We start from the raw sequence: 22,263 nt of genomic DNA on the forward strand, positions 1-22,263 counted from the left end.
TTGGTGTTTGAGCTTTTAAAAAATAGCTTTTAAAGAATTCTTTCAGTGAGGAATTTTTAAAGACCGCAAAGGAGTTAGCTGACAGGAACTGGAACTACATCTACAGACTTAACTGCAGATTAGAAACAGTTAACATAAGAATATAAATATAAAGAACAAATTACCAGTTATCGATACAGTATAGTTATTGCATTATTCTGAATTTCTCATTATAGGACATATGTGGGTAACTAGCTGGTGATATACAGATAAGGATAAAGATATAAATACAAATGTGTTTAAGAAAGATTGAAAATACATATAAAGAGACAAGTATATACATATACATGAAAATATGGTTAAGGAGGATTTAAAATAATATTTAAGAATATAAATCATTTAGGAATGCAATATATGAAAAAGAAGGAGGGTGTAAAGAATCTGTCCAACACTCTAATCTTTACCATAAATTATTTAGTATCAATGTCAACTGTCATAGTATAATTGTCATAGTATAATTGCCAAGAATGACTAATAATCATGTCTGCATCTATCCTGGCTTCTCACTTTTTGCCTTCCCAATCTGATTTTGCTTGTCCTACATCTACATCTCATATCCATCTTATTTAGTGTCAGAGCTCAAATGCTGACTTTCGAGTGACTTTCTACTGCAACTGGGGTGACTACAGGTTTCATTTCTTGCCATTACTTTCCTTAACTATCTTTTTACAATCTATGCGACAAGATACTCTAATGTGTTTTAGAACAGAAATTACAGAGTCTGATAGACAGGCATTCTAATCTTGGTTCCATTGATCTACTAACCTTTAGCTTTAGCTAAAGTTTAGCTAAACTTTAGCTACTAACCTCTAAAAATGTCAGGTTTCTGGACTGTCAAATGGGAGATAACAGTGCTCAACTCATTCTATTGCTATGAGGATGAAATACGAGTGTATTTATTTTCTTAAATTTTTTTAATGTTTATTTATTTTTGAGAGAGAAACAGACAGATAGAGTGTGAGTGGGGAGGGCCAGAGAGAGAGGGAGACACAGAATCAGAAGCAGGCTCTAGGCACTGAGCTGTCACCACAGAGACCGACATGGAACTCGAACCCATGGACTGCGAGGTCATGACCTGAGCCGAAGTCAGACACTTAACTGACTGAGCCACCCAGGCTCCCCATTACAAGTGTATTTCAAAGCACAGGGGCTTGTATACAGTAAGCAAGATATATACATGTCAGGTGCTTTTATCTTATATTGGATTTTTACTTCTTTATGACTCCCTTATTGTATAAATACACTTTGTTTTGTTGTGATGGAAGACTTTCCAGAATTTGATAGTTTTAGGATAGAAAAAATGATATCTTCAAGGTCAAGTGACACCATGGGGATTCCCTATAGATATGAAAATTGTCTTTTTAATGGTCATCACCTTCATATCACTAATAGTCACAAAATATATCCGGTCTCTAGGGTTGAACATAGACTTAACTGTTTCCTACCCTTGACATTAAAATTAAACATGAAAATATTGTCAAATAAATGTGAAAGAAAGAGATGATTTCATAAGTAAATTTGCCCCTCAAAAAAGACGCAAGAAAAAAACCCGTAAACTCTGGAAAGGTATTTTGTATGACATTAAGATATAATAATAAAAGTTTGACTATGTTAAATACAAACACACAAACTCACAAAGAGCACATGCAGACACATTTAAAAATGATCAAGATACTAAAACTTTTCTTCATTAAATTTGCTTAGCACTGGATATATTAAGTAGCATATTGCTCTATATTACAATTACACAAGTATATGCCTTTTATGGACACCCCCAAATAAACCTTTTACTATTTTAATGAAGACCATTGCTATTTTTCCTGAAACATACCTAAGAGAAATTTAAACAATAATTACTTGCTAACTTAAATATTAGTTGGTGCCGGTGAAGAATCATCCTTTGGTAGTAGCAGTAGTGTTTTTATACTATACACTCTGTTAGTAGCTAGAATATAAGAGCTGTTGCTTTTTTTCTCCCCATCCCCCAATATCTTAATAATGTCTTCATAATTTTTCCTTCAGTGATAAGTAACAATCAGACAGACCTATAACCAAGAAGGTTTCATAGTTTTGAAAAGTGACTGGATCAAATGCCTGCTTTAATGTTTAGGTGCAGAAACAAAAATAGAACAAGTATTTCTCCAATGAACTTTCAACAATGAGGCTAGATTACAATAAACTACTCTATCAGGCACTGTTCTAGGCACTAAGTACAGAACAAAACAGACAAATTCTTTGACCTAATGGAATTGACATTCTGTGTAGAGACACAGACAAATATAAATCACAGACTGTGTGTGTGTGTGTGTGTGTGTGTGTGTGTGTGTGAGAGAGAGAGAGAGAGAGAGAGAGTGTTACTAAATATTTTTAAGATAAAATATAAACCAGTGGTTTATATTATATATATATATATATATATATATATATATATATATATATAATATTATCTATATAGTAGACAGAGTGGTCACACAGTGGCTTCTGTGAGGCAGTGACATTTAAGTAGGTACAAACGAAATGAAGGAGAGATCCAGGTGATTATCAAGTCTCAAACAATGGAGATAAAAGAATACAGAAGGCAGGGAGAGGGAGGGTAGGAAGGAGGGAAGAAAACAGGTAGTCACGAAGAGAGAAAGAAAAGAAGACCAGACTTCTTAACATGTGATGTAAACCACTCTTTTCTTCAAATATGAACCCTGAGCTATTGTTGTTAGAAGAAACAAAAATGTATGTTCTTAAGATGTCTATGTCATTTCTATAATAATAAGCCCAGAAATTAATATGGAACACTTCAAGAAAAAAAGGGGGTATTTGATTTATGCCAAAGTTAAAGTTTTGTGAAAGTCTCATAAAATTTATCTTCCATAAAATGTCACATATAAGAGAAGTCTAGTCCAAAGTATAGGTAACTTAAACAATATTTTATTAAATTAATGTAATTAAAATGCTATATATGAAGAAAATATGAGAACTTACATCAAAGGAGAACAAATCTTTGTGAATATATAAATTAAAAATATTCACTACTGTTTCAATTCCTTTGTAAGTACTGTATAATGTAGATCAAAATGCATGTTTTTTTAAAAGAACACATGTCCTTAGCCTTAAATGTGACTGTGAATATACCTGTGTAAATCAAATTTTTATTTACCAGATTTTTAAATATTTAAATATCTTTCAGGGTAAAGTGTACACCTGAAACTAATGTAACATGTCTATACTCAAATAAAAAATTAAAAATAAATAAAGGCTTTACTTTCAACATGAAGCTTTCCCTGTCTTCCCTAGCAAAAAGTACTATCTGAGATATCATGCACATCACACAGATCTCATTGCGCCTGTACTGATGAACACATCTCTATATGTTTTAACAACACCTAGAATTGCATGTCTCAAGCACAGTAAATGCCAAAATCAAGTTGAAAGAAAGGAGTTATTCCAAGCAGTAGGTAGTTTTAGAAGAACATTGCACCACGATTATATGTATGTGAGAGTGTACATGTACCTTTGAAATAAAATGTCTTCCGTATTCACAGACTAAGATACCTAAAAATAGATCCTGTAACATATACATCCCCAGAACCATTTCGTGTGACATTTAGTTGTAGAAAAAGCAATAGAACATTTTATTTTACATCCATGAAAGCCAAATTAAGTTTTCTCCAAACATTTACAGAGAAGAAATTAGACCATTCTGACATAAATACTTAGAACTTTTTGGCAAAACACTGAATACGCAGAGTATAAAATAATACAAATTACTTACAACCATTTCATTCAGAGACACCCAGCAGTCCGGTGGGAAGTCCTGCAGTAGTGGGACTAAGAACTGAAGACAGCCATCCCAGTGGCACAGGAGCAACATCATGCCGATGAGGTTAAAAATTCTCACCACCGCGCTGGCAAGGTCATACGTCATGTGGAAAATCTGTTGACCAAAATATAAAATCAATCCTTATAATTCTTATCATCAATTTTCTTTAAAGTGAAGAATACCATCAATGTTGGTAGACACTGACATTATGTAGTGTAAGTATTGATTCAATAAAAATATGTAAAGAACTTTAACAAAGAGAAACAGAGGTTACATTTCTTTACCTTTACCTTGAGGCCTAGCACTCTACTTTCTGAGAATTGCAACCAGATGTGGGTTCTCCACAAAGTACAGGGATAACATAAACACATTAAACGCATGGATCATGTTTTATAAAGCATTTGTTGGGCTGATTTTCATTTACTGTCCTTCTGCACATTTTGGCAATGCTGTTTTAAAGAAGTTAACAAATTTGACCCTCTTCTCTGAATCTCATCCCTATTAAATTAAAGGATTTGTTAACGGGCCAAAAAAATAATACCAAACAAAACCACAATGACTGAAAATCAGTAGCAAAAATAGATTAATTTCAAAATATAAAATAATATTGAGATTTAACTGCAGTTAACTTTATAGCTATATGAATGTAGGTACTTCTTTTATTGAACATGAGTAGTGGCCTCTGAGATAAAAGCTTGTCTGAATTTGGATAAAATACAATTGGGTCTCACTTTTAAAAAATTAAAATTGTTACTTCCCTTTCCTGTGAATCTTTCTTATTTATATTTTCATGAAATCCAATATGACAGGTAAGATTATTTCAGAAAGTACAAAAATTATGACAAATCAATGATCTCTATCATAATTTTAGAATTGTGAACTTACATATAGCTCGATATCTATAACTTTTCATCCATCCAGTTATTACAAGAAATAAAACTAGAACCTTAATCCTTCCTTTAGCAGCTCATATATTATATCACTCTCTACTGCTAATATTTCTGCTTATATTTTACTTACTCTAGAATAACAAAACCCACTTGGGAGCAGACCTACATTCTAGAATAAACTACTTTTTTTTTCCTAATTGTTAAAAAGCTACTGAGTCAATAAAATTAATAAATATGCATAAATACACAAAGAAACAACACCTTGAGGTATTCAGATTCACATTGTTATAATTCAACAAAACAATCATCTATTTTTGAAGTAATGAGGACACCATGGATTGAAAAATTATCTGAAACAGAAAAAATAACCCCACAAATTTTCTGTTTTGATTTAGAAACTATATCTTTGTAAGTTAATGCCTATAATTCTTTAAAAAATTTTTTTAAGTTTATTCATTTTTGAGAGAGAGAGAGAGACAGAGCATGAGCAGGGGAGGGGCAGAGAGAGGGAGACACAGAATCTGAAGCAGGCTCCAGGCTCTGAGCTGTCAGCACAGAGACCGAGGCGGGACTTGAACTCACTAACCGAGAGATCATGAAGTGAGCCGAAGTCAGACACTCAACCGACTGAGCCACCCAGGCTATGTCTATGCCCCTAATGTCTATAATTCTTAAGAGATACATACTGATATATGTAGAGGTAACATGACAGGACAGCTGGGATTTTGCTTTTATAAAATCACCAAATCAGTCTTTAATTAAATGTTTTTCACTTTGATACATTTTCTATTGGCCATTAATTCGTTCTTTAAACAATCTTCCTTTTTGACATAGTAATTATAGTGAGAATTCTCACTTTCTTTGTGGGAATATACACAGTTCTGAATTCCTTTTAAAAGTAAGATAGGGGTCCTAGATTTTAAAGGCAACAGATCACATATTTTTATATTCAGACAGCTATCCACAGAACAATGAATTTTAAAGAATTAAGAATTTTATTTTCCTCTAAGTTACTTTTTAATTTGGTTTTGTATTTGGCAAACCCATAGAAAAGTCCTTTCAATGTTATTCCCTCTGATCTTCCTTGGTCACTAAATTTAAAAACAAAAAACTTACCAAAAATTTCATCAATAATTTCTCATTTGAAGTAATACAATAAAGCATAATAAAAAAGCTTTCTGTTATTAAAGTAGTAAATTAAACCCAACATGGCTTTAAACATTTTCTATTTAGTACTAGAACCCTATAAATATTTATCTAAGTATTTCCTGACAAAATGGTTCAATATGGGTTTTGGGTAAGTGTTGCATTGCTGTGAAATAGGGTTAAGTTGCAGAATATAAGCTTCTGGATCAAACAAGGAACTCATCACCTTTCAACCTAATTGCCTGAAGTAAAGAATATCTGAAACTCTCTGCCAAAGTCTATAAATTATAAGCATGTGGGTAAACATGTAATTATGAGACCTTAGAGTGAAGTCTGGGATGTTATAGAGGACTAGGTCCCATTCTTTATACATCTGGCTTTTATGGCTTTACCACTTTCTTTGTGAGGAATTAGATTCTTTTTTGTGGGATTTTATGAGATTATTTATTGTAATTAATAGCACATGCTGTAATTCAACAATTCCTTTAAGAAAATGCTATTATTTCTGAAATGTTTCCAGAGAAATAGAATTAACATTTTCATAAAGGAAGTTAATGGTGACATAAGGTCTTTCATTACATATTAGAAATACATTGTTTTGTTTTGTTTTGTTTTGCTTCCATGTGATTCCTGGACTCCTATTATAACAAGATAAGCCCTGGAATTACTATTTTCAACCTCATAGTATTAGTAGACATAAATCTACTAATGCTAGATTTATATACTAACCCTGCTGTATAGACAATGTTCAATACATTGAAATGAATTTCCTCCTTTTTGGTCTTTAACATTCTGTGTTCAAAAGTAATTTGACTTTTTGGAGCTATCCCCAAATCTTACTTTGGAAGAGGCAAAGTAAGTTGCCTATTTTGACACTGGTCAATACCCAGAGGCTAATTTCAAATAGGCAAATCCATGTATCTCCATCTTGATTTATCTACCTAACAAAAGAACATCATAATGTATGTAGTATTACTTTTGATGTACACATGAATGTGTAGAGTGCTTAGGCCCAAACTAATTGTCTCTTGAGCTCTTATTAATTAATACACTCTGGCAGGCATAATCATCTCATTGACTGGTTGCTGAGACTATGAAAGGCTCTGTTAAAACCTTGTTCACAGAAGATATGGAATAAGAAAACTATTCCTTTATGGGAGCACATACGTCTACAGATAGACACATTAACCAAAGAAGGAAAAATCTAATCTAATTCATGCATAGCCAAAATGTCTTATTGTCTAAGGGCAGCTTGTAGGATAAATGTAAGTGTGACTTTACTCAAATTCCTGATCAAAGAGCTGATACCACTGATTAATTAATATTCTCAGGGTTTTTTTTTCCATCTACAAGGTAGACATCCTTAAGTGATATATTCCCATCTAAATCAATTGTCTTAACGCTACTGCATGCAAACCCAACTTCACAGAAAAATGGCACCATATATGACACTCAATGAACTGTCGAATGAATGAGAATGCTGCAGGGATTTAACAATAATAGCAGAAACAACTTTAGATGATCTTCACAGTGGAAAGCTTTTGCTTTTGTGTTTTAAACCAGGGAATTTAAGAAAACTCTATTATTTCCTACCTTCCAAGTAATCTAACTTGACTTGAAACCTGATTTGAGTACTCACAATGTACGTAGCAGAAAGACAGGTTGCTCTGACCTACTCTCAATATGCTGCTAAGTGGTACTTATAAGAGTCAACAACAACAACAAAAAAGAATTAAGGTAAGTTTCTAAAGCAGCTCTTTATTTTTATTTTCACAAAACCTAGACTACAAAATACGTCAGTGGAAGGCTCTGTGCTTTGCATTTGTCCAGCTCAGAACATCGTGTTGTTCATATGACTTCAATGAAAGGAAAGATCTGGTAACAAATTCTCACTGGATTCTTTTTATAGTATTGTAGTTCTAGAATTCTGCCCAGTTGGAGTTTAATGACTCCAGACAGGATAGGTAATTAACTCTCCAAAACTGAAGAATGCTCTGAGTTAGATAATTTGACTCAGAATCCCCAATTGTGCCCTAATATTTGCAAAAGTGTTTACCATGATTTTTGTATATTCCATCTTGTTTTTGAAAGGTTAAATCCCAAACTGCGCTATATGGCAGATATCCATAAATTAGCTGAGTTCTTTCAAAACATGTCCACATACTTTCTTAATGTTTGTTTATTTTTGACAGAGAGACAGACAGAGCACCAGCAGGGGAGGGGCAGAAAGAGAGGGAGACACAGAATCCAAAGCAGGCTCCAGGCTCTGAGGTGTCAGCACAGAGCCCAACTCGGGGCTGGAGCTCATGAACCGTGAGGACATGACCTGGGCTGAAGTCTGATGCTTAACTAGCTAAGCCACCAAAGACGCCCCTGTCCACAACTTTCTTGATATACTGGATTCAGGGGTTTTTCAGTCTAACAGCCAGATAATGATCAGTGGGCCTTAACTATCTTTAAGCACTTGATGTATTATGTTTTACCTAACCACACAAATTATCAAAAGTGATTTAAGACTTTTCATAAAAACAAATAATCCAGTGAAGAAATGGGCAGAAAACATGAATAGACACTTCTCTAAAGAAGACATCCGGACGGCCAACAGGCACATGAAAAGATGCTCAACATCACTCCTCATCAGGGAAATACAAATCAAAACCACCCTCAGATATCACCTCAGGCCAGTCAGAGTGGCCAAAATGAACAAATCAGGAGACTACAGATGCTGGAGAGGATGTGGAGAAACGGGAACCCTCTTGCACTGTTGGTGGGAATGCAAACTGGTGCAGCCACTCTGGAAAACAGTGTGGAGGTTCCTCAGAAAATTAAAAATAGACCTACCCTATGACCCAGCAGTAGCACTGCTAGGAATTTACCCAAGGGATACAGGAGTGCTGATGCATAGGGGCACTTGTACCCCAATGTTTATAGCAGCACTCTTAACAATAGCCAAATTGTAGAAAGAGCCTAAATGTCCATCAACTGATGAATGGATAAAGAAATTGTGGTTTATATACACAATGGAGTACTACGTGGCAATGAGAAAGAATGAAATATGGCCCTTTGTAGTGACGTGGATGGAACTGGAGAGTGTTATGCTAAGTGAAATAAGCCATACAGAGAAAGACAGATACCATATGGTATCACTCTTATGTGGATCCTGAGAAACTTAACAGAATCCCATGGGGGAGGGGAAGGAAAAAAAAGAGGTTAGAGTGGGAGAGAGCCAAAGCATAAGAGACTCTTAAAAACTGAGAACAAACTGAGGGTTGATGGGGGGTGGGAGGGAGGGTAGGGTAGGTGATGGGTATTGAAGAGGGTATCTTTTGGGATGAGCACTGGGTGTTGTATGGAAACCAATTTGACAATAAATTTCATATATTAAAAAAAAAGACTTTTCATAGCATGCATTGATCTGTCCCTAGTCTTGGCTTCATGAACAGTAATCATTTAAAGTCTAGATTTCTTCTACGTTCTCAGTACTGATTCAAGACTTCAAATATAACTTTATAATTTTTATCAAAGTAACAGAATCAAAGAAGTCAGAAATGGTTCTTTTGACAAAGGCTATTCTTATTCTTAAAGTACAAAACAAGGCTGGATACTTTTGTTTCTTTTTAATTCTGCACCTGCATGAATCGAATTATCTTTTATATGGAGTGTCTATATGCCATGTTGACACAGAAAATAAGAAAAAAAGTATTTACCAACTCAGTCTGTTTCACAGCGAACATGTTATTTAGGATTCAATATGTAGTAGCTCTAGTCAATATTTTTTCAAAAAAATTTTTTTTAACGTTTATTTATTTTTGAGACAGAGAGAGACAGAGCATGAACGGGGGAGGGGCAGAGAGAGAGGGAGACACAGAACCGGAAGCAGGCTCCAGGCTCTGAGCCATCAGCCCAGAGCCCGACGCGGGGCTCGAACTCACGGACCGCGAGATCGTGACCTGAGCTGAAGTCGGATGCTTAACCGACTGAGCCACCCAGGCGCCCCTCTAGTCAATATTTTAAGAGCCCTAATGCACCTTCGATAATTCTTAGGTTGAAAATGATCCAGGTTACCTTACCATGCTTTAGGTACAAAGTGCAGAAGGTTTTACTTGATCTCTGAGAGAAGAGCACTGTTCACAGTAATCTCTTTGAACACTGACCAGTGACTGCTCTCCCTATTCTATGTAGGATCTCACTCAGAAAGGCCGGTCCACAACCTTCAGAAGAGTCAACCACCTGGGACTCTCATGTCAGTCTCTGTAAACAAAGTGCAGTTATTTAGTCCACAAACTCACTCACCAATTGTCAAATTCTCATGCTGTTGAGTGCTTTCTTTCTGGATTTTTCTTTCTAGTGTCCCTTCCAAAACTCGTTCTTCATCATTGATTAACTCTCATATACCCTCAGCCTTTTCCTAACACTCTTCCTCTTCTTCTATGCGTTTCCTGAGACATAAGGACCCCCCTCACCCTCTCCAAAGCCTCAGCTTTCCTGGTAGCATTCGCAAACAGAGTTGGTTCAATTCTTTCCTATTTCATAAGCCTTAGGTTCTTTTGGCAGTGGCCTCATTTTCCCAGCTCGCCTTTTGCTGCTGTCAGACAATTATTTGTCCAGCTGTAGTTTAAAAAAAAAAAAAAAAAGTCTTCTCAGTGCTCATTCCATTTGGCTATTCCACTCATAACGTTCCCTCATTTCTGCATGTAACAACCTCCCAATCTCCAGCCTCAGCACATCTCCATTTATTAGAGAACTCTGTATTTTTCCACTGCCTTTTCTCTGCAAAATGTCAACTGCTGATTAATTAAAACAGCTACTTTCTATACCTGAGCTGCTGAAGATTACTGGAGAGGAAACTAGATTGTGGCTATTAAAATGTTTTTGTAATGCCCACCTCATTTGAGACCTTGGTCTATGGTCTATTCATTTCCTCATTCCTAACACCACTGATCCTATATTTATTCCTCTCTTCTATCTCCCCCAAAGCTCATGACTATCCTACTCAGTTTCAGACTAAAATTTTACCTTTTCCAGAGGAAACACATTCTTATATTTTAATCCCCTCAACTCTGACCTCTCATACCTTCAAACAAACAAACAAACAAACAAACAAACAAACAAACATCTGTAACTTTTCTTACTGGCCATGGCCTAATATCAAAAGACGGTGTGTTTTTTATTTAAGATGAATCGCTACCAACCTTTTCTAAACTTTTCCTCCTTCAGAAACCTAAATAATTAGTTCACAGGTCCTCAACTTATGGGGAAAACCAACTTTCTCTGCAACCGTTGTGGACAGACCCTTTTGTAAAGTACAGAAAAAACGAATTGATATAAAAATGAAATTAATAAAACCCAAGACATATGTAATACAGCCTAAAGTTCTTAAATGTGGTGGCAATTACCTGATGGCTTTTTCTTCAGAACTGTTAACTTCTACATGAGCTTTATCTCAAATATTTAGAAATAATAAAATTTCTCATTTCCTCAAAACCATTTCAAATTGAAGAAGAATTTTCGTTTCCTAGGTACTAACCTAATTCTTCCCCTCCCCCCTTTATATTCTTTTCAGTTTGTCTTCTCAAAAAAACTCTCCTCCCTGGAATTTTGAGACAGAGAGAGCTGGCCTGCCTTCACCCACCTTTAGTGGGTAAAGTGATTTTCTTTTCTCGGTTACATGTGCAAATTACCATCTGGTGCAAAATCTGATTTCCTGAAGGACATATGTGTCATAGCTACTCTGTGCTTCTGTCCCCCTCCCCCTTCTCCATGGATGAAAGGAGTGTGCAGATATTTAAGGCTGACTTCATTTTCCCAAATGGGAAACTGAAACTTAGGAAAAAATATACATCTATTTGAGCGTTCTTTTCGAAGTGGCACAGATATATCACTGGAATTATAGAGAAAAATATGTCTCATCACGACTCTGCACTAAGACTAAACAGTACTAATACAGTCATAACAACTACATACTTATAGAATAGAATGTACTATTTATCTGTCACGACTATTAAGACATAAAGTATAGTTGACTACACATGTGTTATTTTGATCATGTCCACACACTTTTTTAATAAACATATACGTATGTATAAAATAAAAAATTCAGGGTGCCTGGGTGACTCAGTCAGTTAAGTGTCCAGCTTCAGCATAGGTCACGAACGCATGGTTTGTGAGTTCAAGCCCTGTGTTGGGCTTTGTGCTGACAGATCAGAGCCTGGAGCCTGCTTCAGATTCTGTCTCTCTCCCTCTCTCTCTCTCTGTCTCTCTCTGTCTCTCTCTGTCCCACTCATGCTCTCTCTTTCTCTCTCTCTCAGAAACAAATAAACATTAAAAAATTTAAATAAAAAATTCAATTCTAGATATTTTTGTTGCAATGAAATTGTCACATTTCTTAATTCTCTTTTGCATTGACTATTACTTAAACTCTATGACTTTTTCGTTGCTTTGCCATGTATTGTATATCATCCATTTCTAATCCTACATATTTTTATACAGGATTCTAATTTCATATACCTAAACATTTAAAAAAGTATGTCTTCATGCAAAATTGCTCTTTGTTTAGCTTTGCTAGTGTGAGAAAAGTCTAAGAACATGAATTATTAAAGAAACATAAAAAATGGCAAAATCCTATAATATGGATTCTTTGAAGATTTTGACAGAAAACAATGATATGAAACAGTTACAGTGTAAACTGTAAAAGGTATAAATTTTGAAACCTGGGAAACACATGCCTGATGGTATAGAGTTGACACTCAGCAAATGTTTTTTCTCCCACAGAGATTACTCAACTAACAATGCATTTTCATAAATGGGTCAGCACTAACGAGTATCTAATGGAGACAAAACATTTCTACAAAGCTTACTCATTTTCCTATAAATTTCAAGTCATTATCAGCTGATGACTGGGAATAGGTCTGAAACAAAAAGGCTTATGACAGGCGACATTTTTTTAATCAAATATATCTACATTCACATTTTTTAAATTTGTCATGAAGAAAGAGTACATTCTCTTAACTTATAGGGGGGCTATGTAGTATAACAGAACATCTATTTATTGGACTGTGCCCTAGAAAACACAAAAGAGCAAGCATAACCCCCATGTGCTTAATTTACTTTAGGAAGTAGCTTACACACTGGGCAAATCAAATTACAAATGAATATTGAAAATGGTTCTATTAAGAAGAGTGTTTGATGGATTAGTACTATGGAAAAAATGAAATTAATTAAAATTAAACAATTTAAAATCATTGTCTATTCCTGTATTACAAATTTCAAATGGCTGTAAATGTATACAATATATGCAAATTATATAACTACTGAAATATTTTAATAAAGAAAATTAAAAAATATATTTTATAAACCACCTAAACCTTATTTTAATAATGGTGGTGGGAAGGATTTTTCATGCTTACTAGACACATTTATTTCAGGATAAAGTCAGCACTAAGATACTGATTTAATGAAATTTAATAAATTTCTTTTTGAAACTTCAAATCTTACCTCGAAAACGCAAAATGAAAATTTATTTTTTAAATAAAAAATTAATATTCTCTTTTTATTGTCTAGCACACAGTAAAAATGATATTCAAGTAAACAATCAGAAGTGGTTACATAAGTGTGTGTGTGTGTGTGTGTGTGTGTGTGTGTGTGTGTGCAGAGAAAGAGGATGAAAAATCAAACTAATAACCGCATTAGCAATATTCATTGACTTCTGTAGCTCTTGTGAATGCATTTCAAATGGTATTTCCATAACACTGTGGTTTTGGGAGAAGACTGAAGAATAATTCATTTTAGAAACACCATAATGCTAATAATAATCTCATTTTTATCTGTAGTATCTCATGTCAATCTTTTTCTTACTTTCTCTTTTGTATAACTGCAGTCTCATCAGATTTGTAATATGTTACACATTCCAATAAGTACAAATTTAGTTGTCTCTACCTTTGAGCTACAAATAGTAACATTATTCTAGTTTTTGTTATCAGTTCATTTGCTAAGCATATGAAACGAATCACATGGATTCATGCTTTTGGGAAGGGCAAAAATAGACGATACAATGGAATGGAGAAATGAACTTAATCCTTGTAAGAAGATACTTTACTTTGGAGACTTCATCTCATAAACTTGTATTTTAAAATACATCTAAATGATGATCACTGTTAAAATAGAGAAAAGACCACTTCAGTGTACAAGCTTTAGTAACTAAACTATAAAAGCAAATAAAGCAGAGGATATTTAAACTCATTTTATATACTCTGTAAATTGTTTTCCTACACACAATATCCTGTTGATATTACCTAGTCAATACATAGCTATTGAATTGCTTTGAAATTACCAAGTAAGAATGTCACAGGTATTTTCATACCATTCAGATATCATCCAGAAAGAATTTTTATACTAATCTTCCATTAGTCAAATACTATTAAACTATCTTTGAGAAATGTATAAAAACATAATATATTTTGGTGGTCTCTAGCAAATATATTTTTAAGTATGCCTCATATGATATTATGTATTATTACGGGTTTCATTTTCTATACTTTCTGTGAGAAAAAAATCAACTCTAAAATTCTTGGTTTCACATTCATGAACTTTGTTATATTGACAAGTGATAATAAATGTTTAGTATCTCAACCAATTTTTTGGCCTACAATATTAAGAATTGTAGTGTTTGTGGTATGGTGAAATCTTTAAAATTTGGACATATATATTTGCATGGAGCATCAAACTGCTAGGTACAAATATTTTTTCAAAAATTTGAACTATTATTTTGCCAATCTTAGAGATATACAACAAAGGTAACATAAAAAAACCCACTGAAAAACAGTTTTTGCCATGTAAGAACTGAAAAAAAATAGACATTGGAGAAATGCATAACTTGAAACCAGGAAACTAGAGTTCCAGTCCTGTCTTTGCATTAATCAGTTTCTAAAAATTTGTCTTAGCTTTTCAACTAAAAGAAAGAAGATGCAGCAAATTACCTCTGATGTGTAAAACTCCATAATACCCTTTACTTTAGAAATGAAAAAATACAATTTTAAAAAGTGAAAACACAGGGAAGTCAATTACACACACACACACACACACACACACACACACACTGGAAGATAAACTGGAAGTAAAACACTGATTTATATAAGTAATTTCCCTAAACCTTGGTTTGTAAAACAAATAAATAAAAATATAATAATAAAACTAATGGTAATGTAAATACGTGGTATAATAAAATGTGATAGAAGCCATTATATTTAAAAGAATTGCACGATGTCTTTCTCAACATCCCCTTCACCATTTACAGTCTAGAAAGGTTGTGTGCAAACCAGCTCATTGCATCATTTTCAAAAAGAAGCCAATAGAAAAGACAAGAGGAAAAAAAGCTGACTTCTGAAAAAACCATTAAGATGAAAACAATGCTTCCTCATAATTTTTTAGTAGGAGCTGTAAGAATTACCTCATGCATTGGCACGTCATCTTGCTACTCTACAAGATGAGCCAGTCAACTTAAGAATACTAATTTATTTGAGTGGATTTGTGTCAGAGTTGCCCTGGAAGAAAAAAAATGGTGTTGGGTCACTGTCTTGGCAAAAATGCCTTCTGAAAGAAATCACTAAGCACATGATTTTGGGTATGAAACCATAAAATACAGCTACAAATTTTAGCGAGTAAACCATACATTCGGCCATTTGGTGAAACCCAATAAGTGAGAAAAACGTAGTATTATTGCAACCTCCTGAAAAGAAACTTAAAAAATAAACAAGGGTTGGCAAAGTTGCCAGCAACCCAAGAAACACTGGAGTAGGGTTTGATCTATTGGAAAATGGCATGATTTCAGATTCACTAGTTGAACACTTTCCAGAACCACATATGCATTATAATGCTTCATCAGTTCAGATAATAGAGCATCAAGATATTTGGCAGACCACCTGAAGGGCTGAATATACTTCAGTATCAGAATGGTTCTAGGAATTATATAAATTGCTGTATGTGGAAGGACCCTTAAAAGGAATACAATTTTTTTTGTATAAATTTGATTTTTCTAATCACCAAAGCCACTTACCAATATCGGCCCTGTGCAGAATAACAGTAGGCACTGGATTCTCCAGTGTTCATGGTCTCACCTCCACCACACATTCACACACTCATGCAAACACTCCTGTCTCCAGCATCCACCCACCCGTTTTAAGCAGGACTGAGTTTTCTCTAGACCCGCTGCAGGGCTCTCAGAATTGTTCTTCCTTTTAACACACATCTTGTAGTAACCACATTTGATTTATTTGGGGTTAGGGTGCGGTTAGGGGAGTCAGGACACATATGAGATATCTTTCTCTCTTACCCCTTTAAAATATCTTGTCTGGGTATAGAATTCTAGATTGAAAATCTTTTTCTCACAGATATTTGAAGACTTAACTCCATTCCTTCCAGCATCTAGCAAAACTGTATCTTTCGCCAAATAGGAGTTGAATCGCTTCAGTGAAAAGATAGGAGGTTTACATGGGGATACATGAAAAATGCCCCAAATCCATGTATGTGTGTGCAGGGTGTGAGACATAGGTTACAAGTAATGATTTTCACAGTTGTCATATTGACCTTAAATTCCATACCTTTCCTGCATTCAGTCCTATTGCTCAGTTATGTTCTGCATTAAGCCTTCTGACTTCAAATCCAAATGTCTCCACAGTTCACAGTACAGACTGGCTCTCACCTCTTTTGCAGACCCTTTTGCAGCATATTCCAGGATCTGATTTTCTCTTTGTGGGCTATTCTTCATTCTACTCCCTTTCATTTTAATCTTGTAAAAATTTTGGGAACTTTCCCATCTCAGTAAGAGCTCCCTTCTCTTATTCCCTTCTGTTTTATAAATGCATTCCTTTTTTCACTTTGTTTCTTTAATAGTGCTGGAGTCTTAGGAGGAACAAAATGCCCATATATGTGTCTTATCTGTCTTCCTCAACTAGAAATCTCTTCTTTTTTTTTAATGTTTATTTATTTTTGAGGGAGAGAGAGAGAGAAAGAGAGAGAGAGAGAGACAGAGCATGAGCAAGGGAGGGGCAGAAAGAGAGGGAGACACAGAAACCAAAGAAGCAGGCTTTAGGTTTGAGCTGTCAGCACAGAGCCTGACGTGGGCCTTGAACTCAGGGATGGCAAAATCATGACCTGAGCTGAAGTTCGACACTTAACCGACTGAGCCACCCAGGAGCCCCAAAACCTCTTATTTTCTTCCCAGTTGTTTGAATCGTCAACCCTAATATAAAAGGACTATACAACTCAAACTTATAGCTACACATTCTTTCTGGAATAACTGATTTGTTCCAATAAGCTGTTGACATATTCAACTACCAATAAGTCATTATTAAATTAGTTTAACTTTGTAGCATACTTTCCAACCTCCAAGTTACCCTCCCTCAATAATTCTCCTCATAAATAGGTTTGGTTTCACACACCTACATTTAAAAATAAATTTAGAATCTCTTTGTGAAATCCCTATCCTATTCCTAAAATTATGTTGGGCTTTGTTGTAACAGATTTAATTCATAAATTAATTTGTGTCTGTCATTATTTTTCAACATTTATTACTTTTTCAACATTATTATCTCACATTTTCACCTTCTTTGGAAATATGGTTTTCTTGGCATCCAGAATTAACACGCTATGATTCAAACTTGAACACGTTAGATCTCTGCTTGACTTTTGTTAGAGATCCAGATAATCTTTAGGATGTCTGAACTCCTTGGCCTAGTATAAAAGGCCCCTTGTGATCTGCCCTCTGTCCACTATTTCACCATCATGTCTCATCTGTCCTCTATAGGTAATCCATGCTTGGGGGAGACCAAACTTGTCACAGTACCATTTATACAACATGATTGATCAGGGCCTGTATCTGTTCACATAGTATTGTCTCTTGGTATAAGGCCTTCCATCCCATCTCTTTTTGGATTGATGACTTTCTTATTCATATTTCAAAACTTGGCTCAAACATCACTTCCTCAGGAAAGGCTTACTTGACTTCTCTCGGGAGAGAATTAAGAGTTTCCTCCCATAGGACCTAGTCCATAATTCTATAAAAATGTTTTATACTTGACTATAATTACATGTTTATACATCTGTGTCCTCAACTAGATTGTAAACCCCTGGAGGTCAAGCACTGTATTCACATAGCAGGAGCTTAACACATGTTTATAAAATATAAGAATATGAACAAGAGATGAAGGGACAGGAAGAAAGGAAGGAAGGAAGGGAGGGAGGGAGGAAGGAAGGAAGGAAGGTAGGAAGGAAGGAAGGAAGGAAAGAAGGAAGGAAGGAAGGGTGGGAGGGAGGGATAGAAGGCGGGAAGGAGGAAGGAAGAAAGGGAGGCAAGGAAGCAGGGAGGGAGTTGGCGGGTGGAAAGAAAGAAAGGACTTCCTAGGTTGAAAACAAGTGGACATTTTAGTAAATAAGGACCTTTGGGATTATTACATATTTTTTCAAATTCTTTGTGTGTGTGTGTGTGTGTGATAACAGAATGGAGACTCTGATTTGAAGAGAATCTTCATCTTGTGCCTATAATGAAATAGGTTATATACAAATTTTGTTTGTAATTTTTGTACTCATTAATTCTAGACTATCTGTCATCCTTTGTCACACCCGGATTACATGATCAATATCCATATAGACATTGTCATTGTGTAGCTTGTCCTTATTCAAGCTTTTAATTACCAAACCTTACTTCTCTGGTGCCATCTTTTTTCCTACCTAGTTTTTATTCTTCATTGTATTATTCTCACTAAACTTTTTTTTTTAATTGTTTGAGGTGGCTACTCTTGGAAAAGTTCCATTTTCTCCTGCTCTCTTCTCACTGCTCATCACTTCCTTCGTTACCCAGTCTGACACAAAAGTCCATCATTTCAACCAGTATCTTACCAAAATTGTCAATTATCTTCTGCTCTGATGTATATTCATGGTAATATCCTGTTCCAAGATTATCTGACTGTCCACAATCTCACTCCTATATATGAGCTTCCATATATTGCTGAAGAGAATGCCATAACCGCACAACTAGCTCATAGTTTTAACATTAACTAGATTTTCAACACTGTTTAGTGTTATGTGCACATCCCTACACAGCATAAATCTGAATCTCAGGTTAGCTAGTTCAAACTTTTCCAAGTTTCCCAAAGTCTACCATGGTTCACCTGCTTATTTCATCACAAGAAAATATTTAACTTCCAATTTTACTGAGAAACACTGTCATTTACAGACATGTTTACATCCATTCTTTCTCCTTACTTTCAAGTGGATGTCATTTGTTTCCCTCTCTGACAACTCTTTCTCTTTTCTTAATCTTGCTATATTCTCAGTGGCCTTGTTTCATTCATTATCCTGTCTTCTTCCTCAGACTCATCCCTATATTTTCTCTTATCAGAATTTAAGCATATTTAAATCTCTCCTATATTAAAAATTTGTCCACTCAACCTCTATTCCTCTCCACCCACTATACTAATATCTACTTCTTGTCTCAAATATATTGAAAAGTTGTTTACATATTCTCCAATTTTGACCCTATATTCACTTTTAAACACGTGGAATCTCATGTCTCCTATTTCAGCTGAGAACATTCATGGTGAAATCGACATATATCTCTGTGGCTATACAATAAGCAATTTGCAAACTACATTTGCTTGACCTCCCTGTATATTCACCAGGTTTTATTTACTCCTCCTCCACACTCCACTTTCTCTGTTTCTGATATTTTAATAAGCAATTTTCCTTATTGCTCCTCATTTATTCCCATTTCTCTCATGAAGTATAATTCGGTGTCAAGGTATACAGTCTCTGCTCTCTAGGAATATAAATTACTCAGGTTCCACTCTACACACTCTCCTTGAGGGACCCTTCCATTTCTATAACTTCAATCATTACTTATAGTCAGGGGGCTCCATTACCTTGAATTCTACTGAAGACACCCTGTTCATTTTATTTATTTATTTTTTAAAGTTTATTGATTTATTTCAAACAAAGAGTGAGAGTGGGCAGGGGAGAGAGAAGGAGAGAGAGAAGATCTGTACTGCCAGCATGAACCCAGTGTAGGGCTGGAACTCATGAACCGAGAGATTATTACCTGAACTGAAATCAAGAGTCCTCCCTCTTCATTCTAAAATCCACAGTCAGGTCACTCTGAAGATGTATGAAACTGTATTAAACTCTTCCCACCTCCATATCCCAGGTGAATTCTCTACAGGGACTAATACATACCAAGCCTCACCAAAGCGTCTCCTCAGGCTAATGCTAGGTTTACTCTGTTCTCTCGTCCTCCACATTCAATTAGTAACTACAACCTGTGAGTATCCCACCATAAAAGTTTTTGAATCACAAAGTCTTCAATTCAGACATTCCTCATTTTCCACTTGAGTTATTCCAAAACTTCCTAAATTATTTCTAGCTCTCTTGATTTACCCTCTGGTACCCTGCAACTAGAGTTTTCTTTCTAAAACATAAATACGATGATGCCACTTTCCTGGTTAGAAATCTTTAATGAAGCTCCATTAAATCTGAGATAAAGGCCAAGATCCTAAGTGTAACATTTATGGCCCTTCATGGTCTGGTCACTGCTTACTTCTCAGGCCTCATATGCATCCCTTTCTCTTAGCCTCCATGTTATTTACTTCTAATTACTATATTTGAAAATGTTTATGATTCTTCTTTCAGTCTCCATTAAAATATAAGCTTGATGAGGAGGATTTTTTCTTACTCTCTTAGTATCTCAAAGTATCTCTTTGGCACAAAGTCTTTAATTACAATAAACATATGTCAATTACAAACAGTTGATTGGAGAATGGATGAGTGAAATCCACTACCTGTTAATGCTAAGTCAGTTTCATGTTTATATAAAATAAATAGCACACAAATACTGCAATCCAGGTGTCACCTACTCAAAAATAATGTATGTTTTTAAAAATGAAAATGATTCCAATGGGATATTTATTTACCTGTTAAGTCTAGTAGGAACTAGTTGAGTATGTAAAATAAACTAGTGGTTAATTATGTTTTAATTACTTTCATGGTCATTGTCATATGTTGTATGATCATAAAATTTTTACATGTTCTACAATCATAAAATTGTTAAATGGAGGAGATTGGTTTCTATGTTCTGAATGTTCTAAGCTTCTAGAATTTTTAAAATATTGCAGGACTAACAATGTTTTTATGAAGGCACAGACAATTTTGAATTTTTGTGACTATTTTCAATTATCCCAAAAAAACAGTATCCTCTGATGCTGGATCTGAGAACACAAACCCCACTGTATTTTAAGGAGTTCCAGATCCATTATCAATTTGAGTTAATGGGCTAACCCTGTAACAGACACCTACACCAAGCCAAAATCCACTCTATAAAACTGAATATTTGGACTTATTCCTATTAAGCTGGCATGATTTAAACTCAATAGGATTCAGTATTTCTGACAAATTCTAAATGGAGGAGTCCAAAAGGTTACTATCATTATTATCTGGGCTTTCACCCAGCATTCAAACTCACAAATCACTGTCATGTTTTCTGCTAAATTCAGCATCGATTCTAGACTCCACATTCTTTCATTCCTTTAGTATATTTATGTAGTATAAGAATTAATTGAAGAGCGTATTTCTGTATTATGCTTAGCAGTGTATTTAGAAATAAAAAACATGCATTTTTATTTAAGACTCAAAAGGTGAAAAGTTTTAATAAGTCTACCTCTCTACATACCAATATTTCTGTAACCCTTTTTTCTGTTTTTTTTTTCTTTTTATAAGTTTATTTATGTATTTTGAAAGAAGAGAGCACAAACAAGGGAGGGGCAGAGAGGAAGAGAGAGAGAATCCCAAGCAGGCTCTGCACTGTAAGCACAGAGCCTGGTGTGGGGCTCAAACTCACAAACCACAAGATCATGACCTGAGCCAAAAACAAGAGCGGGATGGATGATTAACCGACTAAGCCACCCAAGCACCGTTTGGAACCCTTTTTTCTAACTGTTTTTGAAAAATATCAGCATTTCCTAAACAGTCATATTGAAGGGCCCAAATTTTGGGTTTCATATACAGAAAGAGAATTCTAAAAGTTTTAGAATTAAATTGTAAATAAAAACATTTACAAAGCATTTTTTTAAAAGCAGCAGGCGAGAGTATCTAAAAGACATTTCTACCCTGAAAAGGAGACAAAAATGTTTTCAATATTCCTGTAGATGCTATCCATACTGCAAAGTTCTTTCAAGGATTTTATAAACTTTATTATCTGCCAACCAATTTGATAGATAATCATCCTTTAAAAGGAAATGCTATAGATTGGAGTGGGTCTCTCTCAAGTTCATATTGAGCCTTAACCTCTGACGTGTTGGTATTTAGAGATAGGGCCTTGGGAGGTAATTAGGT

General features: G+C 34.9%; 1 protein-coding gene across 1 annotated transcript in view; it reads right to left on the reverse strand.

Annotated features, from left to right (window-relative positions):
• The window catches only part of HCN1 (hyperpolarization activated cyclic nucleotide gated potassium channel 1), a 394,340-nt gene that overhangs the window by 173,786 nt on the left and 198,291 nt on the right, over positions 1-22,263 (reverse strand). Inside the window, exon 3 of the mRNA XM_060634577.3 lies at positions 3,806-3,967. Coding sequence (XP_060490560.2) covers positions 3,806-3,967 — 162 coding nt within the window. The remainder of the gene's footprint in view (positions 1-3,805; positions 3,968-22,263) is intronic.

This window comes from Panthera onca, chromosome A1, assembly GCF_046562875.1.
Source record: "Panthera onca isolate mPanOnc1 chromosome A1, mPanOnc1 haplotype 2, whole genome shotgun sequence".
In the NCBI taxonomy this organism is placed as follows: domain Eukaryota; kingdom Metazoa; phylum Chordata; class Mammalia; order Carnivora; family Felidae; genus Panthera; species Panthera onca.